The following is an 18,674-nucleotide window of genomic DNA, read 5'->3' as shown; positions in this document are numbered from 1 at the left end:
GTTATGCACAATTCATCATACATCATTTAAAAGACAAAATGCTTGTTGATGGGAACAGAGGTTTTGACTGGTAGTTCTATTGCAGCAGCTGTCCCTGAAGCAGTGTTTTACTCGGAAATCTATCACAGTACAGACGCAAGATGTTTGGTCTTCTGCTTCACACTGACAAAGTGACAAGTGAACTATAAAATGTTCATAAATGGTTATTAGTTTTGATGTACATTTCTACAAAAACTGTATTTTTTATTGAACCTCACCATTATGTGGAGGCTTCAACTCTTTAAATGGTTCTTCACATTCATACTTTTTTTTTCACAAAAAGCATTCCAAGGGGTTAAACATGTAATATGTTTTGCTTGCCAGTCACATATTACAGATATCATATTATAACAACTCAAAGTTATTCAGCATTGCATAACTTGCCTAAAGTCCATTTTTAAAATTAAGGAGTTTAAATTTCTCTCACAATATCACCAAAAATCAAAATCTTTTTATAGTACATATTGCAATCTGTCGAGTGATGGAAGAGCTTGTGCTTAACCTGTTGTCCTTTGGGTGCCCTCTAGAGTTTACTCCCTCTACATGCTGATTTCCCATGACAGGTCATTAGGTCGCTTACGTTGCACGTGTTCTCTGGATTCTCTCAAAGGAGCCCGAAGGAGCAAAAGTACATCAGACAATGTCATTTAGTAGAAAAACCTGGCAGGAAACAGTGAGCGGCTCATCAACAATATACGACAGAATTAGCATTAATGGGAATAACAATTTGGTGATTCAGGACTTGCTAGGCACCTACTATAGACTTGTGTAGAGCTTTTTATGTCCTTTCGTATCAATCAAGATTGAAATTTTAAACAGGTGTAATAAGACGCTAGCCACACATTTGTTCATAAGTTTGTCCGGTCTCAAATTTCCTATTTCACAACGTGCACAGATCCTAATCAAGGAGACAATAAAGTGGGTTAGCGTAAGCAGTGCCACAGTGTTTGCCCTGTATCAAATGGCCATGCAACTGTTTGCTCTAGCAAAGGCCAGGAAAGTAATGAATGAACCCATTTCTTATTATGGAACACACCTGTATGGACATGTTTGTAATGGGAAACAGTCCTCTCTGATATAAAGGGCTTTTCCATAAATCAATCTCTGCACCTGTGAGATTACAGTGATACTAGCTGATATGATCAGTCCTGATTTCAGTCAAAGGCTCTTGTTTACTTTTAAATACAATCTTGAGTTTAATAAGTCAACACTAAACATTGCTCTTTCCCTGTCCCAGAATGCTATGGCTCTTAATGGCAGCATAAAAGCACACACGCATGTATACTTGTTCCAAAAGCTTTATTTGAGGAGACTAAAAGCAAGTCTCAGGTTTCGGCATCCAGAAAGCGATTATCTCATTAGTCTGCGCATTAGGTATCTTTCAAATGGTCTGCATTTAACCACCATCTGAAAGGCCACAATACTCTTCTTTCCAAACAGCTAACTCCTTTGACCTCGCAACCATAATGCGTTTTCGGGCTAACCTCGGGCCATTTTTGTTCAGACGAGCCTGAGCTGGCTCACGCAATTACCTTTCCTAGCTAAATCAATTAGAGCAGCATTAGTCAGGGCTAAATGTGGCCTGCACCTGCCTCTGCTCTATTTGGGCTTTGAAATGGTGGATATCCGGTTAGAAGGATGATAGATGGATCAGAAAGGGTCATCAGGTTAGCGTACATGATGTGCTCATGCTGCTGGCGCTGTTTTACCATTGCAATTTGATAAGTTTCACAAGAGTGAAAGAAGCAGTACACCGACTTTAACTTGCATATAGTTCTGCCAATTTGACTCATTACTGTCTCTCACTTGCAGTGACACAATTTGCTCGTTCTTCCTTTTGTAGGCTGTAAATATAACACTGTATTGTTGTTGGACTCTTAACTTCTGAGAGTCTGGTCAAAAAGTGGTGGAAAAAACAAGGCATTGTTGGAGGTTCATGATATAGCAGAGAAGTTCCCTGGAGCTTCATCAACAGTTTCTATATGAAGGCCATGTTGGTGGCCCACCAAAAAAGAACAGAAGCCAAAGCAGTGATCGGGGAAAAGAAAGTGGTCAAACGTGAGCCTCCTGATGAAGGCGGTCCTGGCTGAGGGGACTGGCCATTCTTGACAGCGTTGGGTTTGGTATAGATGTAGGGATGGTCCTGATTTTGAAAAGGGAAAAAGTAAACACAGGATTCAATAAAGTGCAACAAATCCATGCAATAGTGAATAACAGGTCAGATAAATAAGTGATATTAAAAAACAATGGAAGTCTTACCACAGGAGGACACATGAGCTGGATGGGGTTTGAAAAACTCTCAACCATAAATTTCTCCCCTTCAGGCTGAAACTGCACATGTAATGATAAGGACAAATAACATTCATCACATCACTACAGATTTTAGAGTATTTTAAGGAGCATGACTTTTGTCACAGCATATAAACTGTAATCAGCGTCACTAGCATTACTACTGAGGGGGCAGGAATCACACTGGGAACTATGGACCGTGATCATTATTAGCCCTCTGAAGTTTGTACTAGGCCCCTCATATAGACACTGACCACAGCACACCCATGAACCCAGAAAGCTCCATATTCATAATGCATTTTATCTTTGACAGAAGGTGGAGGGAATTGGTGATGGGCACCTTTTTCAGTGAGCCAGGTCAGTTGGCACTGCTCACCAATGAGAGTCAACTTTTTTGGCTGCCAAACAGCTCTTTATTCCACCGCACTGTCCATTTTTTGATTAGTGAAGTTAACAATATTATCTGTCATTTGTTTTGCAATAAAACTTTTGTCTACTTTCTAATAAACAAAAACTGCATTGTTATGGTTACGAAATATAAAAAATGTTTATAAGTAGTTTGACTGGATGAATTTCAAGAGGCAGGATTCACAAGACAAGCAGATGAGAAAAATGCAGGCAAAACCATCAACTAGTCATCAACAAACAAGGCCGGTCAGGGTCAAAAATCAGATTAACTAGTGAGGCACCTTGACACTCCGTCAAGAATTAACACAAAAGCAGGAAAGCAGGTGTTGGGAATAATGAGGGGACACAACCGCTTGTTTTGTCTTAACTGGGGGGGGTTACAACTATGATGTACAACTAGACTCCGATTTTTGCTCAGACCAGTCTTTCCCCTTTCTTACTAGAAGTAACTGCTGCAAAGTCATCTTTCTACAGAGGGAAACAGCATCTGATCCTCCAAGCTCTTTACCATTTTGTCTTCTCTTCTAAACCCTCCCACCTCTTCTTCACCCACTTCTCTCACCCCAGAGGATTTTGTCGCCTTCGTTGAGGAAAAGGTTAACAGAATCTGCCAGTTCTTTTCCTCTGTCTCCACTCCTCCCACTCTTCAATCAGTCCTCCCACTGCTCTTCATTTTTTAAAACTTGTTTCCTCCTCCTTCCACAGACAATATCCTACAGCTACTGACATTCAGCAATCCGACCACCTGGCTACTGGACCCCATCCCATCCACATTGCTCCAGACCATCTCTCTGGACTTGCTTCCCTTCATCTCTTCTATCAAAAAAGGCCTCTTGTGATTAGGTCATGTACCATTCTACATAGAAGCTCCATGCAGCAAGATCAGCCAAACCGACAATGGTCCTGATTCTTCTTGACCTCTCTGAAGTCTCTGACATGGTCAATGACAAGAACTTGAAATCACTTGCTCTACATGGAAGAGGTTCTGTCCTGTCTGGACAGGTGCTCCTATCAAGTAACATGGAGAGGTTCCACAGCCATTCCATGTAGTCTCTCCACTGGTGTCCCAGAAGGCTCAGCACTGGGTCCTCTTTTCTTTTTATGCTCACTCTTCCTTGGCGATGTAATATCGTCTCATGACTTCTCCTACCACTGCTAAGCTGATTACACGTAACTGATCCAATACCTCCCACCTTCTGACACTCAAGTTTGCAGTGGCATCTTGGCATGTCTAACTGACATCTCTTCATGAATGGCATCCCCCCATCTGAGGCTGAATCCCATCAAGACCATGCTGCTATACATCCCTTGGAAATACAGGTCCTGACCATGATCTTGCCATATTATCTGAGAGACTCTTTGGTCATTCAACCTGAAGATGCAAAAAGCCTTAGTGCTCTGGATGACCAGTCATTGTTCTCATACTGCAAACCTAACCCTGTCATGCAGGTTTCTCCTCTACAACACTGGAGGATTGGACCCTTTTTTTCTGGGAGGCCACCAAGGTGCTACTTCAGTCTTTGGTCATCTCAAGTCTTGACTATTACAACTTCTTCCTGGCTGGTCTTCCTATGTGGGCCATCAGGCCCTTGCAACTGATCAGAACACAGCAGCTCAGCTTGTCTTCAATCTTACTAAATTAACTTATGCCAATCCACTGCTGTGTTTCCTTCACTGGCTTTCTGACCAGCCCCTCCCTACACCGTGACAATGATCAAAATTCAATCTGTACCTTGAGCCCTTTGAGCTTCAAGTACAGCCTGGCTTGACTGGCCATCCTTTAAAACGCATAGAAGACTAGCATCAAAACTCTTCTGTCTTGGCACCCAGGTGGTAATACTTACTGAAATGTACTGTATTGCACTTATGCTATACAATGCTATACATGGTAAATTTATCTTGCATCAGCCTGTTTGAGACATAAAAATAGTGACTAAACAAGAAAATGACCGTTATTTTTAATTTATTCCTTAAATAGAATTTTCGTATTGGGGTAGGGGTCATTTTTTTGCAGTGGGGCCCATAAGATCCTAGATAAGCCACTGATCTGTGTCTAAGCATCTCTAAAAGAAAAACAATTAACCATGGAGAAATAAACCAGCAAAAAATCATGCTAAAGCAAATGTCACATCTGTAGTTTTATATCTTACGTAAGGACTTGAAATTACATTAGAAAAAGTACTTCTGGCAAAATAGCCCTTTAAACAGGTTGGAAGAGTACATGAATTAATATTAATCTCACCATATTGTTCCAAAGACCCTTAGCCAGCTCTTCATGTCCTTTCATGGTGAAGTGGAAACAGTCTGGGGTGAAGAAACTCATGTCAATCTTTCCGTTCTAACAAGGAAAAAGAGAGGTGTGAGAATGTTATGCTTATCAAAAAGAAGCATTTTTATTCTTTTTATAATAAAAACTATAAGGCAGTGTTCAGAGCTGTCGGCAGTAACCAAGCATAGGATGTTTCTTACAGGGTGCCGTGGAGGGTCAGCATACTTCAGAAATGGCTGAAGAACTACAGCAAAGTCGCTCTTAAAGAAACGGGCACTGTAGAGGAGCTGCTCCAGGGCAGTCTGGGAAAACAGAAAGAAATTCATTTAGCATATTTAGCATATACTTACACTCTGTGCATATGTCCCGCACGCATAAACAGAGTTTGAGATTAGCAATAAATTGACCAAAAATCTCATGTACACAGTGTTTTCTCCTTACAATAAGTATAGAAATAGAATAGAAAACCAGCCAAGACATGAAATTTGTTTCTTTAGTTATGTACTGGAGCTAGAAGGCTAATGTTGCTAATGGAAAGCAATGGAAACTTTTGTCCTTTTTTGTTTTCAGACAATATGAGTTATCTATATTGTCAAAAAAGAGAAACTTTGCTACAGTTTTAATCTATAAGATTTTATAGATAACAGTATGTCACACAGTGTTAGAAATCATAAAAAACAAGTCCTTTAGACATTATTAAAGAACAGTGCTTCTAACTGTTCTCAGAACAGTTAAAGTTCAAGTGTGATGCTTTAGGCATGCAGTCTGCATGGTTCTAAACTTGTTCTATACTTACAAGGTTTCATTACTTGTTAGCTACATTAGCCTTGTAGCTCCAGTGCAAAACTGAACAAGCAAACTATATTCACTAAAGTTGTCTTGACTGATAGGCTGCATTTGGGAAAAGAGGAAAGTTTTTGCTGAACCCTCTCACTTTATAACTAAGTCAGACACTTAACATAGTTAAGGCAAGCAATAACATTCATTAACCAATTCTGCTAAATTAAGCATGTTGTTTGGGGAAGAACGTACACCTGCACAGACACCACCAAGTACCCAATTCTCTGATTAGGGCTTACACACCTGGAACTGGAGGTTGACCTCAATCAGCTCTTTAAGATCAGCAGACCCTGTGGCTGGCTTAACCAGGCAGGAGCAGAAAGACCTGGGGAGCATAGAAGATGAGAGTAAGGGACAGAGACAGGCATGAGTTTCGTTTCACAAAACAAGACTAAATGATCACCACTGGATAAAATTTCAATCATCAACATGGAAAAACTTCAATATGCAGTATAATGCAGTATATACTATTAAATGTCAGCTACATTAGCATATCTTAAACTCCACTTAAGATAATGGAGCTTTGCCTCAACCATAAAGCACAGTAAGGAATAACATATTGTTATCTAGTTAACTTGTTTTATCTATTGCCATCTATTCCCACATCCTGTGTTTGCATTTATATATTATATATAAAGTACTTGTAATAGTAGTATTAATAGTACAGGGAGATTCACTCAAAAGAGGCCCCGAATATTCTGTTGTAACTCCTGTTAGGATGAGGCAATCTGAACCAAAAAAATATGCTACATATCTTGATGTATGTTTAATCTGTTGCATTACATGCGATACTGGAAGTGATCTCCGTTTTCTGCCAGACACATTTTGACGCGGCGCTCCATGTTCCTGAACATATCGGCAAGCATTAGAGAGGTTAAATGCCACAACAGCCTACCTCATCGCTCCGACGTAGGGGCATCCTGGCTTGTTTGAAGCTCCATATACTGAGGAGCACATTGCATGTTGTTTCGTTCAGATTGCTTCGCCCTAGCGAGAGTTATTACAGAATATTTGGGGCATCTTTCGAGTGAATCTCCTTGTATTATTATTTTTATTATTATTATTATTATTATTATTATTATTATTATTAGTTGTAGTATTAGTGGTATCATATAATACAATAATTGTTTATTGACATTATTAACATTCAAATTAATTAATAATAGACTCACGATTTCTATGAATTATTCAAACATTAAAAACTACTATTACTTAATACTATATTTAAGTTGGTAGATTTAAACACAAAAATAATGCAATTGCCGCATATATATACACAGCATTTCACAAAAGTGAGTACACCCCTCACATTTCTGCAAATATTTTATTATATCTTTTCATGGCACAACACTATAGAAATGAAACTTGGATATAGCTTAAAGTCGTCAGTGTACAGCTTGTATAGCAGCAAAGATTTACTGTCCTCTGAAAATAACTCTACATACAGCCATTAATGTCTAAATAGCTGGCAACACAAGTGAGTACACCTCACAGTGAACATGTCCAAATTGTGCTCAAAGTGTCAATATTTTGTGTGACCACCATTATTATCTAGCACTGCCTTAACCCTCTTGGGCATGGAATTCACCAGAGCTGCACATGTTGCTACTGAAATCCTCTTCCACTCCTCCATGATGACATCACGGAGCTGGTGGATGTTAGACAGCTGACAGCTTGCGCTCCTCCAACTTCCGCTTGAGGATGCCCCACAGGTGTTCAGTTGGGTTTAGGTTTGGAGACATACCTGGCCAGTCCATCACCTTTACCTTCAGATTCCTCAGCAAGGCAGTTGTCATCTTGGAGGTGTGTTTGGGGTCGTTATCGTGTTGGAAAACTGCCATGCGGCGCAGTTTCCGAAGGGAGGGGATCATGCTCTGCCTCAGAATGTCACAGTCACCCAGACCATGATGCTACCACCACCATGCTTGTCTTGGTACTCCTCACCAGGGCGCTGCCACACATATTGGACACCATCTGAGCGAAACAAGTTTATCTTGGTCTCGTCAGACCACAGGACATGGTTCCAGTAATCCATGTTCTTGGACTGCTTGTCTTCAGCAAACTGTTTGTGGGCTTTCTTGTGCGTCAGCTTCAGAAGAGGCTTCCTTCTGGGACGACGGCCATGCAGACCAAGTTGATGCATTGTGCGGCGTATGGTCTGAGCACTGACAGGCTGACCTCCCACTTCTACAACCTCTGCAGCAATGCTGGCAGCACTCATGCATCTATTTTCTGAAGCCAACCTCTGGATATGACGCTGAACACGTGGACTCAACTTCTTTGGTCGACCCTGACGAGGCCTGTTCCAAGTGGAAGCTGTGCTGGAAAACCACTGTATGACCTTGGTCACCGTGCTATAGCTCAGTTTCAGGGTGTTAGCAAGCTTCTCATAGCCTAGGCCATCTTTGTGGAGAGCAACAATTCTATTTCTCACATCCTTAGAGAGTTCTTTGCCATGAGGTGCCATGTTAAATATCCAGTGGCCAGTATGAGAGAATTGTACCCAAAACACCAAATTTAACAACCCGGCTCCCCATTCACACCTGGAACCTTGTATCTCTAACGAGTCACATGAAACCAGGGAGGGACAACGACACAACTGGGCACAATTTTGACATGTTCACTGTGACGTGTACTCACTTGTGTTGCCAGCTATTTTTTATGGCTGTGTGTTGAGTTATTTTCAGAGGACAGTAAATCTATACTGCTATACAAGCTGTTCACTGACAACTTTAAGCTATATCCAAGTTTCATGTCTATAGTGTTGTCCCATGAAAAGATATAATAAAATATTTGCAGAAATGTGAGGGGTGTACTAACTGTTGTGAGATACTGTGTGTATATATATATATATATATATATATATATATATATATATATACATATATATATATATATACTACACCACACACACACACACAAATTTTATACTACAACTACTTGTAATAAAAAAATAATAGTTATATAGCATACATAATAAATACATTAATACATTTTTAATTCATTACAATACATATACAATATAATTAATCAATTACTTAATTATCTCTTATGAAAGTTAATGAATAACAAGATTTGATTTGTTGAAGTAATAGTTCAAAATGTAAATGACCAATAAGCCAATAAGTAATTGATCAATAAGCCAATCTGCAAAAAACATCCAGGTAAAAAGCCCAGAGATGTGAAGTACCTCTGGAGCAAACAGCCTGGGGTCGGCTTTTGCACCTCGCGCAGCGTCTCCATGGGCAAAATCTGAACTACATTCACTATCATTCGAGGGACCTGCACAGAAATAAAGATGACTAGGTAAATGTTGTAAAGAAGTAAAACACATGCAATCTAAAAATAGCATGCCACCCCGAATGGTTCATCAGGCCTTTTTGCTCACACTGAGGACACCCAAAAAGATTCCTTATAGCTTTTAAAACACGACAGCACAAAGATATACACGCTGTTTCAAGGCTGACATATAAAAAACTATCAAAAGTGTCATTCTTAGATGAGTCTTAGATGATTTAATAATATTATCAACACAATCTGAGCAAGAAGGCCAGAGTTTTATGGCTTATCTCAAGAGAGCCTTAAAATCTTGCGTTACCTCGTTCATCAGCATCTCCAAGGACACGCTCATGTAGTGAACGAAGTTCTCCACTGAAAAGAGAGACTGGGAATATAAACAGAGGAAAATGAATTAAGATTTGCCCTACAGCTCTCCTGTGTGATAAGTCTCAGTGAAGGACATGCTCTTTAGAACATACCTCCTCAGGGAGGCCACTCACTCATGCCTACGCTTGTTAGGGTGCAGTTTGTTAAGGTTGGGAAATGAATTTAAGCATTTCAGCCTAATATTAGTCATAAAGATAATGAAATATTCTCATAGGCTCTGTCACAAAGAATAGCATTGAGCAAATCAGCATTATTTGAAGATTTTACCAGTACACTTCATTTGAAAAGAAGAAAACAGAAAAGAACTTATTATCTGAGGTAGGGCTGTCACAATCATTGCAAATGTGTCTTTTTTCCTTGTTTTATATTATCATTGATCTAATTATTAACCTCTTAAAATATTATTACAGTATTATTACATACTAAGGCATAAATAAATAAAAAATTTTAAATAAAAGATGCAATACCTGGTAGACCAACATACCTGTCACTATCAGATAAACAGTACTTAAAGCTTTCATCTTTGAGAGAGAGGAGGAGATTGAGCTCCACTCTTTCTTCACAGGACCTCAACATCACTAAATGTTTCTGAGATTACTTGGATTGTGAGAAACAAAAATGTGACCAATGTCTAAGACTGAACTTTCCTTTGAAAAACTAAAAGCAAGCCTCCTGAAAAGAACAGAATCTGTAATAAGGGTACAGGATGGACACACTAACTACTGAAAATAAAAACCTATATTTAGTTATTAAGGCTTCTATGTAATTGTCTGTTCAATATGCCTTTTCTGCTTTTTTTCCCTACCACTGAAAACAATAACTTGTAATAGCCATTTTGGCTGAAAATTAAATAAATCAAGGGTGGTTTTTTTTACTTTTTCACAGTACTGCATCATCACGTCAATAACCAATAAATGCTTACAAATTCATAAAGTAATCAATCACCTTTTTAACAGAGCAATCCAGTTTGATCGTGGAGTTGTGACCATATAATTGGAAGCAAAGAACTGTTGTGTAGTTATCTAAAGTTTCAGTGAAATATGACCTTTAGTGTCACGCTATACTTAAAACACCTCCACTTTCTATCTGCAGAAGCATGAAGACACTACCTTGTCTTTGCAGTAATCGCAGATATCATTCATGCCGATGAGAATGGTCAGCAGTTTCCAGTCCTCGTCAAAGTTAACGCCCTGTAGTTTGAGATAGTGAAAAAAGATCACAGCTTTTTACCTTCTTTATTCTCACAACACGTTACAGAAAATGAGATAACAGACGATCTTCTGGTTTCATCTGCAGTACTAAACACAGATAGGAAGTGTAGCAACAGAGATGGTGATTATTATTATCAGTAAAGAAAGTTCAGGGTTGTTTATATGGGTTTGAGTGAACTCTGACAGAATACTGTGAATTACAAGAGAGTCTGTCTATTACCTCATATGTTTTCAGGGTATCAATCAAATGTCTGGTTTGTCCAGGAAGATTACTTGAAGAGAAAAAAAGCACAAAGATAATACAGAAAATCAAATCATAAATGTATTATTTATCTAATGACAGCATAAATCAGAAAATAACACAGAGAGAATTTAGAATACGCTTCCTTCAACATCCACACTAGACACTCTACCTCAAAGTGTTAAAGGGCCCATATCATGGACAACTGAATTTTCCTCACTGTTTTTAAATAAAAGCGTTTCATGTAGCATGTAAACACTGTTAAAGTTTCAAAAGGTGTCATTTACTGCTCAGGATATACAGCCTACAAATACGAATCTGCGAAACAGCTTATTGAATTTTTGCTACACCACAACTACACAGACATATTGCTAGCAGCTAAATTGCTCACCAGTCTTTCATTCCTCTTATGACCTCAGAAACCCTCATCCATGAATAAGACAAAAATGTCCAAAAGTATACAGACATCCTATCTAATTAGTGAATTCAGCTACTTTGAGGTGTGCACATTGCTAATACAAGTGTTCAATTTTGCACACACAGCTTGCAAAACCTCCATCTGCCCATAGAACAGGACTCTCTGGAGCAACCATACGTGGACACAATGTCAAATGCTAAAAGTCAGCTGGAGGAGCATAAAGTATAAAGCCCCCCCAGTATTGGAACTGTGTTCTGTGGAGTGATGGAGCTCTATCCAATGCTTTTGGGATGAGATGAAGCGATCCAGAACTAATTATCATCAGTACTTGACCTCATTATTGTTCTTGAATGCAATTAAATCCTCACAGCAATGTTCCAACATCTAGCCTTCACAGAAGAGTAGAGGCTGTTACTGCAGCAAACAGAAGGACAAATTCCCTATTTACAGGGAATTGATTTGATTTCAGAAGAAAACACTGGATAAGCAGGTACATACAAACGTTTGGACGTTGTATAAATCTGAATTATAGCTCTAAAAGTCCGTTGAGAATAACAGTTTCCATAGTGATACGTACAAAGTGTTGTGCCCTGTCACAGCGAGGTTAAAACCAGTCTCACTGAGAGGAGCTGGGGTTCCATGGACAGTTTTGGTTGGAGCAGGACCCACTACACTGGGGTTGAACAGTCTGATGATGTCTGCAACACAAAGCAAAGCTGAGTCATTCTCATGAAATGGCCTCAAAACACGTCCATAAATATTTGAGTGTCATAAGCATCATGCATACACACAATATTCATTTAGTAAATCGGTTAGATCTCTATATGGCACAGCAAAAACTTTGGTCATTTTGTAATCTTTTTTGCCTTTTTAATCAGAAAAAAAATGAGTTAGCATTACTTTTAATTACTTTTCCTTGTAAATTAAAAACAGGTGAACCAAAACAACAAGATGTTCTGTGGTACAAGTAAAAAGAAAACCTCAGGGGCTGTCAATGTAGAGGTAGTTTGATAAAGTAGCAAAATTCAGTAATAGCTTTAAAACACTTTAAAGACTACAGATTGCGAAAAGAAAAATTGTGGAAACAAAATTATTTGCAGATTTATCTTCAAGCCTTACTGTGTTACCATAGTGAGATTAAATTTTTGTCATTTTATTTGACTGTAGTTGCCATGTTCGTGAGAATAACTATGTACCTGGAAGACACCTGTACATTTATAGACCCTTTGATATACAATATGAGTCTGTCATAAAATTCTAGAGGCAATCACGGTATTATATATTTATAATGTTATTCAAAGTAGAATAGGCGTGCGATCATAATCAAGACTTTCTATTGTATTTAGCTCAGTATTGCGACTGCACTGACTGTGTTTTGTATTCAGTTTATGATCAAGTGTCCTGGGACTGCAGATTGAAAAAGGGGCAAGTTAGCTAACTCTGGTGCACAGCATCGTTTCAGAATAAACAGGGCACACCAATGTGAAAATATTAGGCCAATACTGATATCATTTTATGGACATACTTTCCAATGGTGAATATATGTTCATACCAATACATAAAGATTTATAAAATTAAAAATTGAGATTTCGTCTATCTGAATTAGTGTTATGGAGAAATCTGACAATTATTTCTTGAGGGTTAAAAATGCAGTAAAATGAACAAAATGCAGCCTAGCATCACCTGAACTGATGATGTATTTGTACAACAAATTGAAATATCAGACAGATGTTTTAAGCAATAATCTGCTGATACCAAAATTATCCTGATACCTCTGTGCATGCCTATAAAAATTAACTATATATATTGAATAAGCCTCAAAAGTACTTACTTGCAAGTGTTATAACATCTTGGAAAGTTCCATAGCCACCAATGCTACAAGAAATATTCCACAGTCAATTAAGTGTCAGAATAAATCATGTCATTTACAAGGAATAAGCAAGATCATCATGCATACTGAGATACAGGACAATGTAATATTTACCTCCATGACACATGACGAAATTCAATAGGTATACCAAGGACTGTGGTTGCATTCGCCCCAATGGCAGTCTGTAACACAGAGTAAAAGTAAAATCACCTTTCTAAAAAACACCTTAAACAGATATACAAAAGCTCCAGGATCAAAAACTACTTTAGCACAGACAAACTTACAGAACTGCAGATGGACTTTATAGTACATCCAGGATCTACAGTGCTCAAAAGATGTCTTGAGACACTCTCTGAATACAATTTAGGTCTTGTTTTTTTTTATTTATTAGGCCAGGCAAGGAAAGTTTATTAATTTATACTGCCCCTTTTATTCACTGCAGTCATATAAAGTGCTTTACTAATGAGAGAATACAAAGATAATTCAAATTAAATCCTAAAAAATGTGCAGAACAGAAATTAAACATAATTAAAAGCAACAGATTTAAAAACAAGCAATGAAAAATTTAATTAAAAAAACATTTTAAAAGTTACATTAAGATAGTAAAGTGCAGTTACAGGAGAGAAGTGCAGTAGAGCTAAACAGTGTTTTAAAGTGAGCAGAAAGCTGCTCAAAAAGGAACATATTCAGCCCAGATTTATAAGTGTCTAGTATTGGGGCTTTCCATGTGCTTCAAATAAGCCAATATAGTGATAATATATAAAAATCACTTAAAACAAGTAAAAAAAAAATGACTTTATTGATATTTGAAATATAATTGACATACTGACTGGATCATTTCACTTGCCAAGATGGCATTATTTGCCATGTACTGGTAGCCAGTGTAAGGATTTCAGAATGGGGTGATGTGTTTCCTTCTTTTACTCCTAATGAGAACTTTGCATTTTGAATAAACTGAAGCTGTTTGACTGTCTTTTCTGGGAGTCCAATAAGGAGAACATTACAGGAATCAATCCCGCTAGAAATAAAGGTGCGGATGAGTTTCTCCAGGTCTGCTTTTATCAGAAAATCTAATCTTGTAGATGTTCTTAAAGTGCTAAAATGCTGATTTAGTAACTGCTTTGACACAACTGCTAAAACTGAGATAAGAGTCCATCAGTATACCAAGGTTACAAGCTAGTTCTCTCATTACTTTCCAAGCTAAAGTTACCTTTAAATTAAGTTTATCCATTACAGACCAAAACTCAAAACTTTCCATCACCTCAGTTCATTTTTTATGCTTGATTTTGGAAATTACAATGTGTCTAATCTTTCTCACAGACATTTTATTATCAAGAGACAATGTTTTTAGACAGATTTAGATATTTGACAATTCAGCGCTCTTTATATGGTTATATCTTTCAGAATGTTAATGAAGTTGTGTGTTAGACTGGTGGCTAGCATTGGATATCCGTGGTTTAACATCTGCATTTGGTTTAGGGTCTCAGCATTTGTTTTAAAATGGAGGGTTAGGTGAAAGATTTCTTGTTTTCTAGTGTTCAACTGGACACAAAGTACTGATTAATAATTAATAATATAGCTGAAATTATGAGCTATTGAATATGGTAAAGCACAATTTCCATAAAAACCAACAAACTAATTATTATTATTATTTTTATTATTATTTTATGTATGTATGTATGTATATACACAGCTGCTGTCAGAAGAAAACCTTGTATCTTTTCAGTTTTTGACATCATTTGAAAATGCCTGTTGCTCTTTACACTGTGTGTAAATTTCATGATGAATGGACCGAAAGAAACGGCCCAAAATGACTTGGAAGAAAGTCTGGTTCCACTGACTTAAATTAAAAGTAAAGTATGTTTTTACCTTCTTCTGTAAAAGTTACCATTTTGGAGATACAAGGTTTTGTTCAGCAGCGATATATATATATATATCCAGTCACCAACAGAACAGGGTGCAAGTACACACATTATCATTACAAAACACTGTTACAGTACACGTAACTTTACTACCCACACCTGCACACCTCATGTAAGAAAGCAGCGGACATACTTTATTTGCTATCATTTAGTGTTTCTTTTCAATCTGTCTACATAATTGTTCTGCTCCATTCAGAACTACTGTATTGTGGTAATCAATGAACACTCTTCTGTGCTGTTGTCATATGAATGGTGGGTTTGACAGATGGTTTACTGTGAAGAAACACAAATGTGATAGGATCAGAGCAAAGGAGGGCAGAGGACCACACTCACCGTCAGTGAATCCCCAAGAGCTGCGATGACTTTGATGTCTGCTGCCTTAACCAGCTCAACTACAACACAGAGGAACCAAGTCAGAGAGATTCTGTGCCAAAACATTTAGAAAATACGCTTAGGTCAATTATGGTACACTGCACATCCAAATGTTTAGGTATTAATCACTTTTCTGAAGCACTTTTTAAACATCACAGAGTGTGCTGCTGCTAGATCGACCTTGATCTGCTTATCCTGGTCACCTGCAATCCGGACCAGTTTGGCCACCATGTGACCACCTGTATGTGCCTTTGACTCACTACTACTGTGTCCAAAAAAAGCATGAAATCATGCCTCTTCACCCTCCTAATAAGACCTCAGCTGGAGGTCAAGGAGACTAGTAAATAGCCCATCATCACTTCTTCTTCTTCTACAGACTGGGCTGGTGCCGGCGGTTCCCTGCACGGAAAAAAACAGTCCTCACTCAGACGTTTTACACCCGTCGCACACTGTACTGACCTCCTTACCTGTTCATACTGACACATCCTCTTAGCAATCATGAATTAAACTCTCAATCCATACAATTTCTTGCAGGCTTTGGTTTCCTCTCCTTTTGCATTTTTGTCATTGAATATTTATTATCCAGTTACTTTTCACTGTACTCATCTGTTTTATTGCTCCATTACTGTTCTATTTTGATGGGTTCTCCTTTGTTCCTCACATATTTTTTCCTCTTGTTTTTAGGACGTTTTTTTTCCTTTCTTACTCACTCGGCACCTGGAGTCAGATTTCCATAAATCTGCTTTGTGACAATGGCAGTTATGAAAAGCGCTGCACAAATAAAAATAAACTGAGAACAAAATGAGGAATGCAATATCGAATAAACACCAGTGTTTAAAGCCTAAACTGTGCATCATTCTTTCTGGAAAAAAAAAGTGTTTTTTTTTTTTAACATTGGTAAAAAAGCTCTACATAACCCTATAGGTCAGATTCCCAGTCATTCAGAGTGGTTTGATGTGAAATGCTCCGTTGTAGAGAAACTTACCAAGTCAGAATTACTCACAGTGGTGGGCATAGGAAACAGACATTTTAAGTGTTCAATGCCTTACAAATAGGCTACCTGACACCAGAGCCATTGTTTTTTGATCATTTTGAGATGACCTTTTGGCCTACCTTTGTGCCCAAGGGTAGGCTAAAAAAAAAAAAATTATAGGACTTCCATTACAAAATAAGGCTGTGGCAGAAGGACAGCAACCCAATACTCTCTTAGATCAGCAAGCTTTACTCAAATGCAGTGTTTGCCCTTGTGGATTATGGATATTGATCCATGTATTGATTCCAGAGCAGCTTACCTGAGGTAGGTATGGAAGTAGAGGGAGTCATGTCAGGACACCAGAAAGGCGGGTGTTTAAAACTTGCTGGCCTGGTTTTCTCAGGATACTCCTGTGAAAGGTAATACAGAAAGAGAAGAACACAGCAGTACATAGGTGGAAATGCCATTCCATCTATTTACCTGAAAGGAACGTAACACATCAGCACATTATTCAAATAAATTATTTTTAAGCAATGCCACAGAAGAGCCACCCTGAAGAGCCTTTTTTAATGTTTTGTTATTTAAAAACTCAATGGAAACCACTTAACTGATTAAGGTTTAGGGAACCAAAAGTGGTTCTTTGTTGGAAATGCTTTAAAGAAACCTTTTTGGCATTTGTACTTTTAGGATGTGGGACCATCAGGTACTTAGAAAGGATTAACAAAGATCCACTTTTTTCAATTCATCAACACTGAAATAATGTTCAGATAGTTTAGTTGGTTAGCCCGTACCAGAAATAAGAGATGGCCAAAAACTCAATCCAAAGAAATACATGACCATACCTTCTTGAGGGCTTCCTCACTGTAATGCCGAAGTCCTTCTTCATATTCCCATCTCCAATCGTCCCCTTGAGATAAACAGCAAGATGCCTTGATGCCTTAGAAAATTCCCACCATTTACCCACTCATACAAGGCCCTGACCACACAAAAGGCCATGGCACTGACCGTCAGCTGACATAGGACCAAGCAACAGTAACAGAACTAAATTGTAAACAGAAGCCTCAGATATTACATCAGTGTCCATCTTCAACCTCCATTCAGCTCTCACATCCCAGGCCACTAACTCGCTGTTTTAGGCTACATAGCTGTGTGGTGGGAGCTATGCTTTTTGTGGCCTGTGTCCGCCCAGCTCTGGCCGCTTCCAGCACTTACCTTTGACAGGGCAGGAGACTAACAGGCAGGTTGCCACGGCGATCAAAAGCCACTCCATGGTGGAGCGTTTCCAAGCTGGGCTCGTACAATGGTTGTGCATGCAGGGGAGAGCGGGGCCATTATATCAGGGCCCCCTTATCTCGCCCACCCAAAACAGCTGAGTGACAAAGTTCAGGCCCACTGAGATAAAGCACGCCACAGCGACACACACAGCCGCCACTGCGCCATGGGCCATTCACAACTTCGGATAGCTTTAACGTACACCGGGTGACAAACACAAGCTCAGTCCAATCATATGCCCTGGAATGTCACAAAAATATTTTCCAAAAACAAAGCCCCAGAAAACTCAAGTTGTGTCCACATATTGAGTGTTTGTCAGATTATTTTTCAGTTTTGAGCCAGTACAGTCTCCAAAATTATAAGACTATGAAAACAGTGCACTGATGCAGAGCCCATGGATCTTTTTTATTAGTTTCTTATGAATTATAAGAATAAATTATAATTATAAATACCACGGTAAAAATGCGATGTGAATTTTTTGGCCATACTGTGTGCCGCTGTCTGTTAGGTCTGATAAATGAGTATTCTTACCGGGAGCGCTTCAAATCTTTGATGTGTTAAAAAAAACACCAGATTGTTTACAAGAACAGGACGTATTCTGGCAAGTTTCAGCATGAATTGCAAGATTCAGATTTCTTTACATCCTATACAGTTAACTTCTTTACAAAGTTTATACATCAAACGTTACTGTATTGCTATATGTTCAGACGTTTCAGCGCCAGAATCCACCCTCTAAAACAATCAAAAGTTCTCCACATGCTCAAAAAAAAATAAAAGCTCAATTTGTCTTGCATATTCTAATTTCTCCATTCTCTGTGCTACAAACCACAAAAAATAACTACTGAGAACAAAATACTTTTAACAGCAATCAGTAGCCCTAAAAC

At 38.4% G+C, this 18,674-nt stretch overlaps 1 protein-coding gene across 1 annotated transcript; it reads right to left on the bottom strand.

Annotated features, from left to right (window-relative positions):
* Nucleotides 1–529: 529 nt before the first annotated feature.
* Nucleotides 530–18,062, bottom strand: si:dkey-177p2.18 (phospholipase B1, membrane-associated). Its single transcript, XM_036581932.1, has 16 exons — nucleotides 17,731–18,062; nucleotides 17,361–17,425; nucleotides 16,838–16,928; nucleotides 15,507–15,565; nucleotides 13,366–13,433; nucleotides 13,213–13,256; nucleotides 11,959–12,079; nucleotides 10,943–10,994; nucleotides 10,621–10,701; nucleotides 9,444–9,509; nucleotides 9,036–9,127; nucleotides 6,089–6,170; nucleotides 5,206–5,307; nucleotides 4,979–5,074; nucleotides 2,299–2,370; nucleotides 530–2,182 (listed from the first exon to the last, which is right to left on the bottom strand). Exons 1-16 carry the CDS (start codon nucleotides 17,828–17,830, stop codon nucleotides 2,018–2,020), a joined length of 1,356 nt encoding a protein of 451 aa, XP_036437825.1. The 5' UTR covers nucleotides 17,831–18,062; the 3' UTR covers nucleotides 530–2,017.
* Nucleotides 18,063–18,674: the final 612 nt, after the last annotated feature.

This window comes from Colossoma macropomum, unplaced genomic scaffold (genome assembly GCF_904425465.1).
Source record: "Colossoma macropomum unplaced genomic scaffold, Colossoma_macropomum, whole genome shotgun sequence".
NCBI lineage: Eukaryota > Metazoa > Chordata > Actinopteri > Characiformes > Serrasalmidae > Colossoma > Colossoma macropomum.
The sequence above is the reverse complement of the archived record's forward strand: the minus strand, read 5'-3'. Positions and strand labels throughout refer to the sequence as shown.

Bases quoted from the DNA above. Each gene is read 5' to 3' on its own strand.
- si:dkey-177p2.18 (XM_036581932.1), bottom strand. From the start codon at position 17,830: ATGCACAACCATTGTACGAGCCCAGCTTGGAAACGCTCCACCATGGAG. The intron at 17,426-17,730 runs GTAAGTGCTGGA...GTTTATCTCAAG, and splicing joins AGTCTCCTGCCCTGTCAAAG to GGGACGATTGGAGATGGGAA. The intron at 15,566-16,837 runs GTAAGCTGCTCT...TCTGTGTTGTAG, and splicing joins TACTTCCATACCTACCTCAG to TTGAGCTGGTTAAGGCAGCA.